Genomic DNA, 16407 nt, shown 5'->3' with positions numbered 1-16407 from the left:
AGTGTTCTTCTTTCCAAACTGGAGCCTACAATGTTATCATACCACTTTAAATGAATGATTAAGCAGGCACCTTAGTATACTGCGTAGCAATCAAGGAATTCAATTTCTAGTATGTACATATTTATGAGACTCATTCAGGCATCATCTAAACTGTAGCTATGTGAGCAGGCCACTGAAATTCCACCATTAGCATTTGGCTTCCTTGAAGTATTCATGCAGTCAGTGTGAGTACCTGCAGGAGGAAAGGCAACATATGTACAGTATCTTGACACTTTCAGAAGCCATATTTTCTGCAAGTATTTTTAATGCTTATCTGAATGCCTATGGAGAAGCCAATAAATACTGAAGGTAGATAGGGAATTATTCAAACCAATCATGTTATCAGAGGTCTAGATTCATACAGCCTGTATGGGTCTGTACAGAATATCAGAATGTTTATTTAGCTGCAGAAGACATTCATTCAATAGTGGTGTGTCTTTCATATATCCAGTTTGGAAAGCCTTCATATCTCTACAGTTGTTTCACTTATTTTCACTGGACCTTTATGAAGGAAATGTGTGGCAGGCTTAGCATATTCACTTTCACCACTGTCATTGCATCAACCTAGTGAGCTGAGCCATGGAACAGTATTCCCAGACATGTTCACCTTGCACAATTCAATATAGTTAAAGAACTTTCTGTTCAACCAGGGATTAAAAATCATTTATGCAGCCTGAGACCCTACAAGTTTTGTTCTACTGTATTTCATGTTATTCATTTTTATTTTATAGTATTATATTTTTAATCGAATTGTTTTTATCATAAGCAAGAGAACTTATGATACAGCATACTAATACTTAAACAAAATGCTATATTAGTGGGCATTATTTATTTTGAAAAGTATTAGAACCAAATATTTAGATTTTTTAAAAAATTGGATTTGTTTGGTATAATCTGAACTAGTAGTCTTTTATCTCAGTCACGCAATAAATCAGAAATTTTCATTAAGTATTCGTATTATTCTTCAGGTGCCAAGTGTCTAATGGGATTTCCATTCATTAGCTGTAACCCATCTTCTATAATCTTATCTTCGTTAATTGCCAAACTAGCACTGAACCTGTCCAGGTCAAAATTCATTCCTATATTTTCACTAAATATATAGACTGTGACCATCAGAGACTCAATTTAAGCTTTGATTTACCATATAGTTGTGGGTCTACCATATAAAGCAAATGGTTTATTTTTCAGGCTTTGTTTTGTGAATTAGTACCCACAATTGATTTTGTTCAGGGTATCTGTAAGTGGAATCATTGCCAGTACAAAAAGTAATGGTGACAATAATCTCCTCAGAAAATACCTTGCTTTATTTGTATTTCTCCCAAGTTTCCCCACTTACCATAAAGTTGTTTTTCTATGAAGCCCAAAGAAACATCTCCAGGAATCTTCTAATATTTTTGCCTATTCCAAACATTTCCAAGGATTTTTGAATCTAGCTATGGGGAAATCTACCGGGGATTTAGCTATCAGCCACTCTATGCATCTGACGAAGTGAGCTGCAGCTCACAAAAGCTTATGCCTTTTAATAAAATTTATTAGTCAGAAAAGGTGCTGCCAGACTCCTTATTTTTGGCTACCATAGGCTAACACAGCTTCCCTCATACAATGCCTAGAGGGAGTGAATCTAATGCCATCTTATAGGCCATAAAATGTTTGTTTTCCTTCTGAGATTTAAGAATCATTTTGTCAATTAGTAGCTGGTATTTTGTACTACATGAATTTTTGAAAGTCTCTTTTGTTCCATTGGGAAAATTGCATTTTATTTCAAATAAATTTGTATTAGATTTTCTATAATCCCAATTAATAATTTCAGTGTTGTGGGCAGGCAAAGCCTAGAGTCGTCAGAGTGAGTTGCTTTTCCCTTGCTTTTCTGTACTACAAATGTTCCTCCACTCTTCATTTTTTATTGTTTGTAGAAGCTCATTTGTTGATAGCCTGGAGTGTAGGCTTGTCAAGTATTTGAGCCAAAAGACATGCAGTTAATCTTTTTGGAGGGCACTCTAGTTTTTTTTTAATATTTTTGACTTGCATCTGAATCATTTTTATTGCTTTCACATCTTCCATTTGCTCTTCATCAAATTCTTTCCCAATATTGTCAATCCATTGTGCTTTTTTATTGTGTTCTTAATCATTTTCCACAAAGTTTTCCAATATTCAACAGCTTCTTTATCAGGATTTGTGAGAAACACAGTGTTCTGTTTAAATTGATTTATTATTATAATTGCTTATTGGTTCTAAACTGGAATTCTCAATAACTCAACTTTAGAGTGGCAGCTGACATTATCCAGACTGATTATCCAAATCCAGAATTACTCTATCAGCTTCTAAATAGCTAGATGTACAAAATTTATGAAGCACTTTTACTAAGTGTCAAAGAGCTATATATAAATTAAGTCAGCAATTGTTATAATAGTTCTAACAGGTGAGCTAATATTATCATGGGGAACTCAGGATAAGAACATAAAAATAGACCTGCTGTGTTCCTAAGTATTTTATTTACAGTGCTTAGAGTAGCCAGAAGCAAGGAAGCAAGCTTCCAAGTTCTGTACTACTGTCTATTACAATAACATTGTAACATTTAGAGGCACTCTGTCCCTGAACCAAGACATTCCATTTATATATCATAGTTAATAAGTACTGGTAAATCTGTTCTTATTAATCTTTTTAACATTTCATGAGTATATGAATCTGTCAGTAACTTTCTATGAAGACCTTAAGAAAAAGCTACCTATAGGTAGTCCTCATTTAATGACTGCAGTTGGGAATGGCAACTCAGTTGTTAAGCGAAGCAGGTGCTAAGTGAAAAATCATGTGACCATGACTGTGTTTATGATTTTACTTCAGCTTTCCCTTGCTTTACAGTGTCAGAAGGATATGATCCCAAACAGCCAGGTGAGCCCAAATAGTGGGGTAGGTTTCTGGAACTCAACTCATGAGGACCCAGGTAAAAGGGCAAATCTTACAGTCCTTTCCTCCTACTCCCCTGCCCTTTGGAATGTTCACCCTTGCACTGGGATAATTAGCTAGAAGAAAATTAATGTTTGTATTTACATTCATTGGAGAGAAAGGGGTTACAAGAGAGTAAGCAGGTACAGAACGGGGAATACACATCGAAAAGAATGCACTAGCACTGGCTGTTTGCCTAGCAGGCTTGTGCAAGCCACTTAGGAGGTAAAAATCCTTCAGTGTGAAATTGATTAGAGTTTTATCAATATCAGGCAGCAGCCTGGGCCAGCAAGAGAATTCTAATCAACTAATTAAGGTCACAGAGCTGAGCTTGTTAATTTGTGGTTAACTTTTTTTTAGGGACGCTGAACTGCAGATCTTTCCACTCTGTGAGGAGGGGATAAAAAAAACGGGTCAGGCACAAGACAATGCATACTGACTGTAATGGTGAATATGTGACTGAAGGAGAGAAGCTGCAAATATCATAAATGTGGGCATTGATCACAATGGTACTTTTTCACCACCGTCATTACTGTGAATCGTTGCTGTCTGAGGCAGTCGCTAAATGAGGACTATCTGTACTTTTTCTACATATATGCTTTTAGAAACATTATATTCTTTTTCTCCTCCTACAATTAAAAAAAAATCTCTCATACAACCCATATACTTTTTGAATTCTAAAATTCTAAAATTTTGCCTCAGAGACAAGAGGTTGTATTTTGGCTTATCTATCTATCTATCTATCTATATCTATCTATCTATATACATACTATGCAAAATCATTCAGAATTAGTTTTAGCTGACAATTGTAAATAGTGGAAGGTAGTTCCACTGTACAAAATGGAATTTATTTCTCAGTAAAACATGTAAAATTGAATTTTAAATACTGTAGCCTTTCAGACAGGACTACATAACCTGTCAGCTCCAAAGCGGCACTGGGCTTTGCACAGCATGTCAAGGACTGCACTCCAAAAGTGCGACTGGCTAGGAACTAACTTAGGAGGAGGTTAGCAGTTGTAAGGTGTTAAATGAATGTCTTAAAAATCTCTAAAATGTCACAAGTTCATTTTGGGTGAATCTAGCACAGGTAGGACTGATGAACAGATACCGAATTAACTCTTAAATGTTTCTATCTGTTGCTTCATCGATACAAAGGCAGTGCTTAAATTTTCCTAACATAAAGATTTGATGCTACTCTTATACTTAACTAAGCATACACTCTTATTTATTTACCTATTTGCAGACCTTTCAATGCTTTTTCTTAGATTCATGATAGCCTGCATTCAAATGACATGGTTTCTGCTTTTACATCTTGCTCCTTTAAATGCTGTACAGATTTCTTTTCCTTCTCTTTCAGTCTCTTTTTACATAGTATCTTCTTAGCTTACCACTTGCAGGAGATCTGCCATCTGTTAGGAGCTTGAAAGCAGGAAAAGATTCCCGTTTCTTCTAGAACAGTTATGAATATACAGAACAGGGAAGAAGTTCTATCTTCCAGAAGCTTTGCTTCTATCCAAAACACCAGTCAGGGAAAGACAAGCACTCTTCCAATCTATGATAGCTATACTTTTCTCTATATACAAACTTACAGGAAAACGTCACATTTTGCAGCCTCTCCTATGCAAGCTTCCTTGCACATACATCTCATAGCCCCCGCAACTGGTTTTTGAAAAAAGAAAAAGCCAAGCCTTTTCATCCCATTCATGGGGGAGGTTTGTGGCTCCATGCAGTCCCTGGACTGCACACTTTATATCTCTATGTTAGATGTAAAAGCTGATAATACTAGGCAAAAATGTATTTCCAAAAGAAGAAAAATACATGCCCGTGCTTTTAAAGTAATAACTTTTCATATGGTCATAAATACTCAAAATTTTAAATTTGAACATGTTCCTGAACTTGGATGATTGGAGGACACAAAAACACAATTATGGGATCACACAAGTGGTCTCAAGTGAGGAATGCAGGATGGCATTTGCTGGATTCTCTCAAAAATATTTTATATTGGCTTTAATATAGTCACACAAAAACAAACATTATGCATCAGAACTGGAGGGCACAAGTTGTCATCTTATAACTTATCTCCAAGCATCATAACTTTTTCAAATAGGCTTCATGTATGGAATTTTTAGAATAAAATACTTCCTCAATTGCATTCCAAACCATTTGTCATATGTCATTAGAATACAATCAATAACTACTAACACTCATACAACATCATATCTTCATCTTATTCATATTGATATGTAAGCACATAGCCACAGACAGAAAAGGAAAGAGAAAGATTCTCCTATTTATTGAAACAAGATATTGAGCAAAAGAATGGTAAGCTAGGGAATCGGTGACTATTTAAAACCAGTTTATACAAAATTGCATCCCCCCAACAAAAAAAGGTTTAGCAATGAAAAATGAATTAGAAAACCAATGGGAAAAAATCCATCAATGTCACTTTGGCCATTTGATCAGGAAATGTATGTTTTTGTGAGTTACTATAGTTCTATGTCTTGCCATATCCATCACGCATGATTTTAATGGCAACAGTCAAATTCTGAACCACCACTGCTGTGAACAGTGCTGAGAATGGATTACTGCTGAGAGCCAAAGCAGCATGTGAAATATTTACCCTAACAAATATATTAATATTGAATGGATAATTCAAAAACAGCTAGGAAAGAAAGCAATGCAGGTAGAATTCCTTCCACTTCTTCCACATGATTTTTCCCCTTTCAGAATCCATTATGAAACACTCCTTTGTGATTTAGTTTAGGTGAATCAATACTTTGATAGCATTACTGTTATTTAATTATTAAATCATGTATTTAATCAAATAAATTTTAATAAATCAAATTACTTATTGAAAAATTAAATCTCCACATATTTTACTTCATACAAAATAATCATTCTAAAGGAAGAACAGTTTTATTGGTGAAACTTCAATCCATCAGAGAGAAATGCTTTTGAAAGAGGTTTCCCTTGCTGCACAACAGAAAAGATATGCATCTTCTAAGATGGTGATTCTAGATATATTTTTGTAATTAAAAATATTTTTATATTAAAATATTAGAGCGATTGCTTACTTATTGACAGGAGAGGTATTTAAATATACAAGAAACATTTAACTGATACTCAACCTCATAAATGTATAGAGTTGGAAGAGGCCATTTAGGTCACTGAATCAGACTCCCTCTGCTTAGTGCAGGAATCCAAAACAACCATGACAGATGTTTTCCACTCTTTGCTGAACACATTTATTTTATTTATTTACTCGCAAAGTTTTTTCACGTCCAGAGAAGGAAAGCCCACTATCAATCGGGGTAATTGGTTTTATTTCAAACTGCTCTTTTTGTCTAAGGTTTTTTCTAACATCGATTGGAATCTGGCTTCCTATAATTAAAATCCATTATTCTCTTTCTTGCACTCTGGAACAACAAAGAACAGGTTCTGATCTTCTTTTGTGTGATATCCTTTCAGGTATTGCTATTACAAAGGCTTACTCCCAAAGGCTTTTCACATCCAGAGAAGGAAAGCCCACTATCAATCTGGATAATTGGTTTTATTTCAAACTGCTCTTTTTGTCTAAGATTTTTTCTAACACCAATTGGAATTTGGCTTCCTATAATTAAAATCCATTATTCTCTTTCTAGCACTCTGGAAAAACAAAAAACAGGTTCTGATCTTCTTTTGTGTGATATCCTTTCAGGTATTGCTATCTCAGAGGCAAAACATGTCTAGCATTTTCAATGTCTCTTCACAGGACACCATTTCTAGTCTTCTAATCATACTTTTGCTCTTCTCTGAATGTGTTCCAATTTCTCTTAATATTTCTTAAGGTGTGGTGCACAGAACCGGATACAGTACTCAAACAGAGATCTGACCAATACAGTACAACGTGTAACTATTACTCCCCATGATTTGACAACTGTATATCTGCTGATACACCTAAAATTGCATTTGCCTCTTTTGCAACCATACTGCAAATTGAATCAACAAAAGGAAAGGGCAATCAACTACTATTTCAATAACTTTTTCCAAACTATGATTATCAAGACAATTTTATGCCCATGCATTTGATTTTTGTTTCCTAAATGAAAATGTTTGTACTTATCACTATTAACATTTTATTCTGTTATTCTCAGCCTATTTATCTAATGGATCACACACATTTTTATTTTGATTTCTGTCTTCCAGGGCAGAAGCTATCCTTCCCAGTTTTGTATTTGCAAATTTGATCAGCATTTCTTCTACCACTTCAGAACGGAGAGCATTACTAAAAAAAAAAAATGAGGGGCAGAACACCCAGGGCTGATATCTGGCAGCCCACTCAATCTCTCTTTGCAGTTTGATGTGAATTATTAAAGAGCACTCTTTGAATACAAAACCAGCTATGAATCCACTTAATTGTCATCCAGCCCACAGTTAACTACTTGGTAATCAGAATGTCATGTCTAATAGAATGAATTTTATCCAATGCTTTGCTAAAATCAAGATTTATTATATTTATGGCATTCCCATATTGTATTAAGGAATCTACTCCCTTCCCCCAAATGAGAGATTAGTTTACCCATACTTGTTCTTCACCATTCCATCCTGACAAATGGTAAATATTACATTGCTCTCTGCTCTTGATTTTAGCCAAAAGGTTGAAAAGCAAAGCTTTTCATGTTTTTGAAGCAGCATGCTTTTGATTTTGATGTTCAGAAAGATCCCTGTTAGTGTAACAATGGTCTGTTTGGATTACCTGACCAATAATTTCTAAGTGCTACATCAGACAGCTGTTATGTTAGTCAGATTCAATGCCTAAGGACAAATTCTGTTGGACTGCCACTGCTGTTCAGACGTCCTTAGTATAGTTCATCACTTCCAGGGAAGAAATGGCAAACTGAACATGGCTCCATGACAGCAGAGCCTACAACCATGGTGGAATGAAGAGCTGGTGAATGAAGAGACTCCTCATGATTCCTCTCTGGACAAGGAAGGACTGGGATCACTCACAAGTGCTCCAGACAGATAGTGGTCTCTGGCAGGTTTAGAGCTCTGGGAGATGAAGAATGCCATTGTAGCCCAAACCATGGTTCTGCACCTTCAAAAAGGACACAGGGTTCGCATACTTTCTTTTTGGAAATTGCTTAACTATTTTTTGGATATTAGGAAACTTCATAACGGCAAGTTTTACTACACCAGGTGAGTTTCCTTCAATCCTTAGTGAAAGAAGTTTTATACAAGTTTGAGGCCTTAAAAAATTCTTTGGGGGGGGGGAATAAACAGCAAAAAGGTGATAAAACATTGATTTTTGGAAAGTTATAAATAGACTAAAGGACCAGATGGATTTTAAATAAGACTTTAAAACTAATAAGAATCCTTCCAGTGAGAAAATGCTGTTGTTTTGAATACTTAATAAAAATATATAAGATGGGATTTTGAAGGTTGGACACTAGAGGGAACCAGATTAAAGATTACAATTAAAGAAGAGCACCTAAATTTGACTTACTAATATAGAATATAGCAAAATACTTTAACATTGGATGTACCGAAGGATATTTATGAACAATGGATCCAGAAGTTAATTTTAAAAATGTCTGCCATTATAGACCGGCTGTGTTAGGAAGTTGATATGAAAGAAGAGCAAGCATTACTGGATAGGGCTAAGTCTGATTTGAAAGTGGATTTAAAAATGATGGGCTATAAGTATGATGTAGAAGGAGACGCTACACTGGATATACAAATGAAACCAGTTGATGCCTCACTAAATTAAAAGAGTGACCTGGATAACTTTCTTATACTGGATTTACAAAAGAGACTTGTTAAAGTTTAGAAGAATTTTGTGAGAATGGACAAAGAAAAAATTAAAAGAAATCAAGTTCTAGGACATTATTTGAGAGAATTAAGGATAAAGATTGTTAAAAGTCAAAGGAGGAAATAAAAGTTGGTTTAATTAGGCAAAGTTAAAATAGATATGTTGTCATCTACAGTAACCCTTAATGCACTTGAATGACGAGGTTTTAAAGATTTGTTTAAAGAAAAGAGATGAGATATGGGAAGAAGAGATCATTTGTTGTATTTTTAAGAGAAGGTGATAAGTCACTAAAATTGTTTATACTTATTATGAAGGGGAAAGTCATTTCTTTCCTTCCTTCCGTCTTCCTTCCTTTTTTCTTTTATTTTTTTAGTTTGTATTGGTTCTTACCTTTTTAATTGTAATCTTCAATAAAGTTACTATAAAAACAGAGGCTCTGAATATAGTTCTGCAATCTGATATAGTACTATGAAACTGTATCACTTGATGTAATATATTATTCAAGCTTTTTGAATATTCTTCATGCTTCCAGAGGATATATTTTTGTTTTAACTGTATGCAAAGTATAAAGAATTCTTGAAATCTTTTCAGGTATCAACATCAGATTGAATGATAAATAATTCCCTGGACCAGCTTTTTTCCCAGTTTTGGAGATAGAGACAACACTTGCCATCCTCAAGTCATGTGTCAATTCCACAATTTTCCAATATGCACATGGTTCAAGTAGCTCTGCAGCTTTAAACTCATTCAGAGTAAAGAGATAATCCCTGACTATGATTCTATCCATCTCAAGCTTCATTTTGATTTTCATCACTTCCTAGTGGGACACATACATTCTTCTTGGAGAGAGCTAAAAAACTGAGAAGCTCTGTTTTTTCTTTGTTACTTGTTAGAATTTTGCCACCTTCACTGAGCAACTAGTAGTTTGAACGTATCTATGGAAGCCCTTTTAGATATTGTTCTTAGTATCCTTTACTGACCTCATATCATTCTGAGCTTTAGCTTTCTTGATATTAGATTTACAGTTCTAGACTACCTGCACATGATCACCTTCCCTCTCACATTACTTTTTTCCCTTTTCAGTTTCTCACTATGCTTTTTGTGTAGCCATACTGGCTTCTTTTGATGTTCTCCATTTTTCCTTTATTGGAATTGTTTGTGCTTTCTGAGAGTTCTTTTTTAGGAACTCTCACATATCTTAAGTCCCTTCTCTCATTACTTTCTCCTAACTATTCACTGATCAGCTATCAGCACCAAAGTCTCTATGCCTATCAGCTATCTAGCTTTATAAGTAACAGAAAATTAGATCTCACAGCCCAAGGCACAAAAGAGGTATCTGACATTCTTTCCTCTTGGACATTCTAGTTACATAGTAAATAGTAAACACTGTAGCATCAACATGCAATCAAAATTCATTGTTAGCGCTTTATGTCTACATAGAAAAGGCATCAGAAAACATCCCATAAATCTAAGCTGTAAGCCTCATTTCCTTGAAGCCTCCAACATAGCATTGACCTATAGCAGCTTACTTTCTATCTATACTCCTACAGAGTTATTTACCTGATCCATAAACGATTCTATCATTTCATCCCAACTAAGACCCAGTTTGGTCTAATGGCTAATGTGCTGGACTAGGAACAGGAAAACCTAAGTTCTAGTTCTGCCTTAGGCATGGAGAACAGTTAGATGACCTTGGACCAGTCACTCTTTCACCTAAGGAAGAATGAAATGGTACACCACTTCTGAAAATTTCACCTAGTTTCTAGAAGGCTGATTGATTCAAGACAGGGGGAAAAAATCATCCTACACCACCCACACAAATACTTCTAGCAACAATTACGAAATTAGCATCTGCTATTAACATATAGCCTGCCACTTCTACTCACCTTTTCATCAGGGAACCTGAGATCTTCTACATGTCACAGATGTAGAACATCAGTGGGTAAAGTGGTGACTGCTTCTCTGCCCCCATTTTTAGATTGCATATCCCATCAGCCCCAGCTAACACTGTCAATGGTACTCAACCTAAACATCTGGACAGCACCAAATTGCCTACTCTGTATCCACAGCAGGAAGCCTCTCCCCCTTTCCAACTGCTGCCCATCAACCACCTTTTATCACCTGCCCCTCGCAAAACCACCGAGCGCCCCTCCCCGGCCGTTACCCGTGAGATGCCGGAGCGATGTGCCGTGAGCCCATAGGCTCAGCACCTGCTGGACCGACAGGTTTATCATTTGGTCTCCCGCCTCCGCCTTCATGGTCGCCGCGGGGGAGACGGCCAGGCCAGTTCTGTCGCCGCTGGGCCGCCGCCTCGGGAGTCGTGCCTGGCTTGGGCAACAGCCTCGGGAAACGGGAGGCCGAGGCCGGGCTCCCAGGAGGCCTCTAGGGGCCGGAGGGGCGCGGGTGGGGTGAGCTCCCCCCGGCAGGGGAGACATCGAGGACGGCAGCTGGACAAACAAGGAGGCGGCGGCGGCGGCGGCGGCGGCGGCGCTAGTTCGCTCTCCGCCTCCCACCGGTGTTGGTGGTGGGCGCCGCGGCCCTCCTACGGCTGGCAGGTACACAGAGCCCCGTGGTCTAGGGCTGAGGAGGGGGAAAAAGGCGGAGGTAGACGCCGGGCGGCCGCAACGGCCATCACCGCCCCCTTTCGAAGCCGCCTTCTCATGGCCCCCTCACTAGCTCGCGTCGAGCGCGAGGGAAGGGGGGGGGAGGCGCCCGCGAGACGCAGCCGACGAGCAACCGCCTTCCCTTCCCGCTGGCCGGCCTGCCGCCGGACCAACCGCTGCTCCCGGCGAGATTGCGCGTGTGGCCCCACCTCCACCAGTCACCTCCCAGCGCGAGGCGGACGCGCGCCCTTGCGCGCGAGATACAGAGAGAGGATGGACCGCGCGCCAGCAGCGGCTCCCTGTGGCTCGTGTAAGGGAGGGCGCGAGCGTCCTCGAAGGAGGGCAAGGCGCGTTCGCGCGACGAAGCTGGGGAGCGAGCTGCTGGGGGTGGGGGGTGGGCAGGGCACGGTCATTTAACCAAGCTTTGCTCAGGCTTCTTCAACTGGGCGCCCCCAGATGCGATAGACTACGACTCTCACTTGGAGGGAACAGCGATGTGTGTCTCTTACAATTGCCAGTACTGCTTTGGTTCCATCTTCTCCGATATGGCTCTTTACTATGTATGGCGTGCTGCTTGAACAGATCATCACCAAGCCAAATAGCAAAAAGTCTCTAGTCCACCGCAGAGAATTTAACAAACTGAGGGAAATGGAGACATTGATTTAAATATAGGCAGACAGGCAAGCAGAGGCTTGGGGAAATTGTGGATAATGTGACAACATGCCTTCTGTCTGCCTCTAGCATAGGGGGTTTCAAACTCTTAGTCAGCCCCTCCCTCCCCAGGAAGATTGCAAGCATCTTAGAGGAAGGCTACAATATTTTTAAAAAATTAGGCCTATGCAGGTAAAGTGGAAGGACTGTAAAGCTTTGTTCCCCACTTAGCCCATTCAGGCCCCCTGCAGAGGTGCCCAGGCAAAATGGGAGCAAGTTTTGACAGAACTCTCATTTTACTGTGCACGCAAAGCAGAAGTGATGTCAAACTTGCTCTGGGGTTTGCTCCTCACTTTTCCTGTTCAAGCTTTAAGTAGGAAGTTGTGGCACTGCGAAGGTTAATAGGTCCTACATTGATAGATTAAAATGTAATTACTAGAAGTGGCATGTTTATTCCTTGTCCAATCCTCCAGTTAACTCATTTGTTTTATTAATGGGGGGTGGGGGTGGGGTTCATTTATCATTTTATGGAACTGTGATTTTGCCAAATTTGAGAACTAGGGATATGCTACACTTTAGATCCAATACCAAAAAGGGGCTTCAGAGTGGGCAGCTACTCTGCAAGTCCAGGAAATGACATTTCTTTAAGAAGATGTGCACATCCACCTTGCTCCAAAGAACCCTTTTGGCTGTTTGGAGACACTTGGTAACTGCACTGGGCAAATTAAATATAGTAGAGTCTCGCTTGTCCGACATAAACGGGCCGGCAGAACGTTGGATAAGCGAAAATGTCGGATAACACACAGTAACGATTGAGTGCGGTAAAAAAAAAACAAAACCGATCCACTGCGCCTGTTGCAATTGATTTTTGCGTTGCGGCGCCCCACCGTCAGGAGCAACAAGAAAGAGTACACTCACGCTCGCAAACAAGCAGCACACTTTTCTCGTCACCGATTTATGCGTGTTGTGTTTTTTTTTAGGGGCGTCGGATAAGACGGAATGTCAGATAAGCGAAGGTCGGTTAAATGAGACTCTACTGTAACTTGTAGAATTGAACACTTGGTAATGAGGAACCTGAGCACCAATACTTATAATGTATGTGTGCAGTCAGCATTGGTAATATTTGGCAAATCTATATGTAAGTGCATTGCTCTCCCCAGTGCTATATAGATTAGCTATACACGAAAAGGTCCACCCCTTTGATTTGACTGAAGAAGTCTCAATAACTGATTTGTACAACATAGTGAACCAGACCACATTATGGCTTGTATGAGACTTGAACAAAATCAGCCATGGCTACAAAGCCTTGGATGAGTTGTATCAACTCAATGCCTTGCGATGCATAGCATTAAAAACCTTTCATATAAAAATATCCAAAGTTTCTTCTAAGATTCTAGGGAATTTAGGGCAGGTTCACTACCATTTTTTACAATCATTCTGGGAAACAGAGGGAACCATGCTCCCTGAAAATTAGGCTGCTGTTAAAGTGTGAGTGTAACTCATTCAATGATTGATTGATTTACAGCAACCCAGTCTGAATAGTTAACAACAACAACAAAAACATCTTAAAATCAAATTTAAAAGTATAAAATTAAAGTATAGGCATCAAATCTGAAGCAGTTCAAACAACTTGGAATAAAAGCAGTTACGTAGAAACAACTGCAGTGATTTAAAAAGCCTTAAAACTAAAAAGCACTTTAGGACTAGAGGGTCAGAGCAGAAGGCATATTATGGAGAAATTAAATAAATGAATGTAACTGGTAAAGTAATCTCAGAGGACACACCATAAAACAAGATAAACGGGGACTGAGCATGCTCGGTGGGGTTAGAATACTGGTAAATCAGATTGAAAAAAACAAAGGGGGCAGAATGGAATGAAGTTGATGAGACAGTTTCCTAGCTGTGCATGGCAACAGGTTTTGATTAGCTGATTAAGTCAAAAATCAGTTACATCCTATGACCCCTTAAATTCAATTCCTGCCTTCCCAATGGAAAGATGGAAACTATGGAAGATATTCTTCACTTCTGTAATTTATTTTGAAGTCACAATCAATATTCTTCCCTTATCAGCATTTCAGCTTAGTAAAGCAGCAGTTATCTTATAGCAGCCAAAATTCATGAAGTTTCTTGAATGGTGGTAAAATTCCTGACACAGGCTGAGAAAACCAGGAAGCAAATGCTGAAGTGGTGATTTGATCTTTATTATTGTGGAAGTTACTCACTTGGGGATTGTCATGTGTTGTAAATGTTACCTGTATCCTGAGTGTGTGTCAGTATATTGCATGTACCTAATTTCTTGTAGAGGTGTGGCTTGCAAATAGTTCCTAGATTAGAGATCAAAGCTTACATAGAATAGGGTAAGCATACTTGGAGTAAAACTAGGCTATGGTTGACATGATGTACTGGCCAAAATGTGCCAAAACAGACTGGAATTGTCTATACTTCTAGCAGGCAATGCTACATGTAGCACTGGGGTGACTAAGGCAAGTAGCCTAGTCTATTACCTTCTCTGTCTTACTAAAAAGTATTATTTGAAAGCCTTGATTGAATAAAGCCATGATGAGCAACTAAGGTCTGAACCCAACTCGTGATGACCCCAGCACATGGAAGATTGTGACTTAATAAGAGGCATAAATGGTAAAGAGTATTAATTAATGAAAGAAAGAAAAGCTAATATGTTATATGTCTGTGAAACTCAGAGAAAAAGGAAGAATGTAATAGATTTCAATGAAGGTGGCCTGATCTTTTGGAGCAGGCTTGATGTATACATGAGGGAAAGTGAAAGGGTAGGTTTCATTATGAATGAAAAGGCTAAAATGTGTGTCAAAATGTATGAATTAGTATTATTTAGGTTATGGATGCTAGTAGGAATCCATAGGTTGATGATAGTTGCATGTTATGCCTCATTCAGTGAATGGTTATAGTAGAAAAACTTGCAACAAGTTTGGGGAAAATTTGGGTAATATTCTGAATGAACGCGAACAAGGGGAAAATTATTCTGTTGGGTGATATAAATGGATGGATAGGAACCAGATAAGAGAGTAACAGTAATAATGGGGCTATTTGAAGATCCAAGAATGAATGAGAATGGTGTTTGCTGAATGTCTGCTTAAAAAAGAGCTGTTTGTTTTCAGATATATGGTTTAGCATATGTCTATTCATATGTTCACATGGAAAAGAAAAAAATTATGATGATTTATGATGAAAAAATGAGAGAATTAATGAAGATTACAAGAATACTGAGAGATTCTGTATATAGGACATATCAATATTTGATAGCATCAAGAGTGGATCTCAGGAAAACCTAGGCATGGAAGAAAAGGAAAAGGTAAATGAAAATAGATTAAATTGCAAGAAGAGAAAGTATGAGTCCTGTATGAAAACATATTAGATGATTGCTTACTCTCCCAGTAGAACGAATGGAAAGTGGGTATAAGGAAATACAAACTGGAAACTCCTTGGATCAGTATGTTGCAGAGTACCACAGAACAATATTGCCACTCTGTGAAGGCAAATATGAAAAAACTAGCTTGGTAGAATGACAAAATGAAAGAGGCTGTTTGAAAAGCATGCATATAAGAGAATACGAGGTGCAAATAATCTGGATGAGAGAAAGATATTGTATAATGTCAAAAAGAGCAAGGAAGGAAAAAGTTTAAAGAGGCAGTGAAAATGCATTTTTTGATTGAAATAAACATTGTTTTGGAAGTGGGTGAAAAGGGCAAACAGAGCCTTGAACAGAGTTAATGGAATTATAAATAAAAGTGATGAAACGATTTGGAATGAAACTGAAAGGAAGGAATGCTGGAAGGAGTATTTTAGAGATCTGTATGGGCATGATACATTGAAGACTGGAACTGAAATAAATCTTATAAATGTGTGTCCAAAGGAAAAAAATGATGAAAAGGAAGTCATAAATATTGTGAGAATGTTAAAAAATGGTAAAACTCTGGGAGAAGATAGTATAACTGGAGAAATATTAAAATATGGGTGTAGATGACTTATAGAGTGGCTGTGCAACTAATTTAACATGTGTATGAAGACTGTGTCCATGTCCAATGACTGAAAGAATGTTATTGTTTCCCTGTGCAAAGGAAGAGGTAGCAAGAATGAATGCACAAACAGCAATTTGAATTAGCTTCAGAGAACTGAAGCTTTATTTGTGATCTTAAACTGAATTGTAGTGAGTTATTGAATTAATTAATTATATTTTGTTATTTTGTACTGCACATAGTTATATGCCCGTGAAAAATAAAATTACTACTGTACTACAGGGGGATTAGTTTATTACATATGCCTGAGAAGGTATTTGGCAGAATTCTGTTTGAAAGAATACAAGAAGTGACAATTAGCAAAATTGTACAGTGCAGAGGGTGGGCT

At 38.0% G+C, this 16407-nt stretch overlaps 1 protein-coding gene across 2 annotated transcripts in view; it reads right to left on the bottom strand.

The window, feature by feature from the left end:
- The window catches only part of TMEM170B (transmembrane protein 170B), a 31784-nt gene extending 20228 nt beyond the window's left edge, over positions 1-11556 (bottom strand). For both annotated transcript variants that reach the window (XM_088130636.1, XM_007427163.3), the window contains exon 1: positions 10938-11556. In XM_088130636.1, coding sequence (XP_087986762.1) covers positions 10938-11208 — 271 coding nt within the window. In that variant the 5' untranslated portion in view covers positions 11209-11556. The remainder of the gene's footprint in view (positions 1-10937) is intronic.
- Positions 11557-16407: the final 4851 nt, after the last annotated feature.

This window comes from Python bivittatus, unplaced genomic scaffold, assembly GCF_059951505.1.
Source record: "Python bivittatus isolate LINGU-HERP-01145 unplaced genomic scaffold, Pbiv_v1 ctg000840_np1212, whole genome shotgun sequence".
Taxonomy (NCBI): Eukaryota; Metazoa; Chordata; class Lepidosauria; order Squamata; family Pythonidae; genus Python; species Python bivittatus.
Note: the sequence above shows the minus strand (reverse complement) of the source record. Positions and strands in the feature narration are given on the sequence as shown.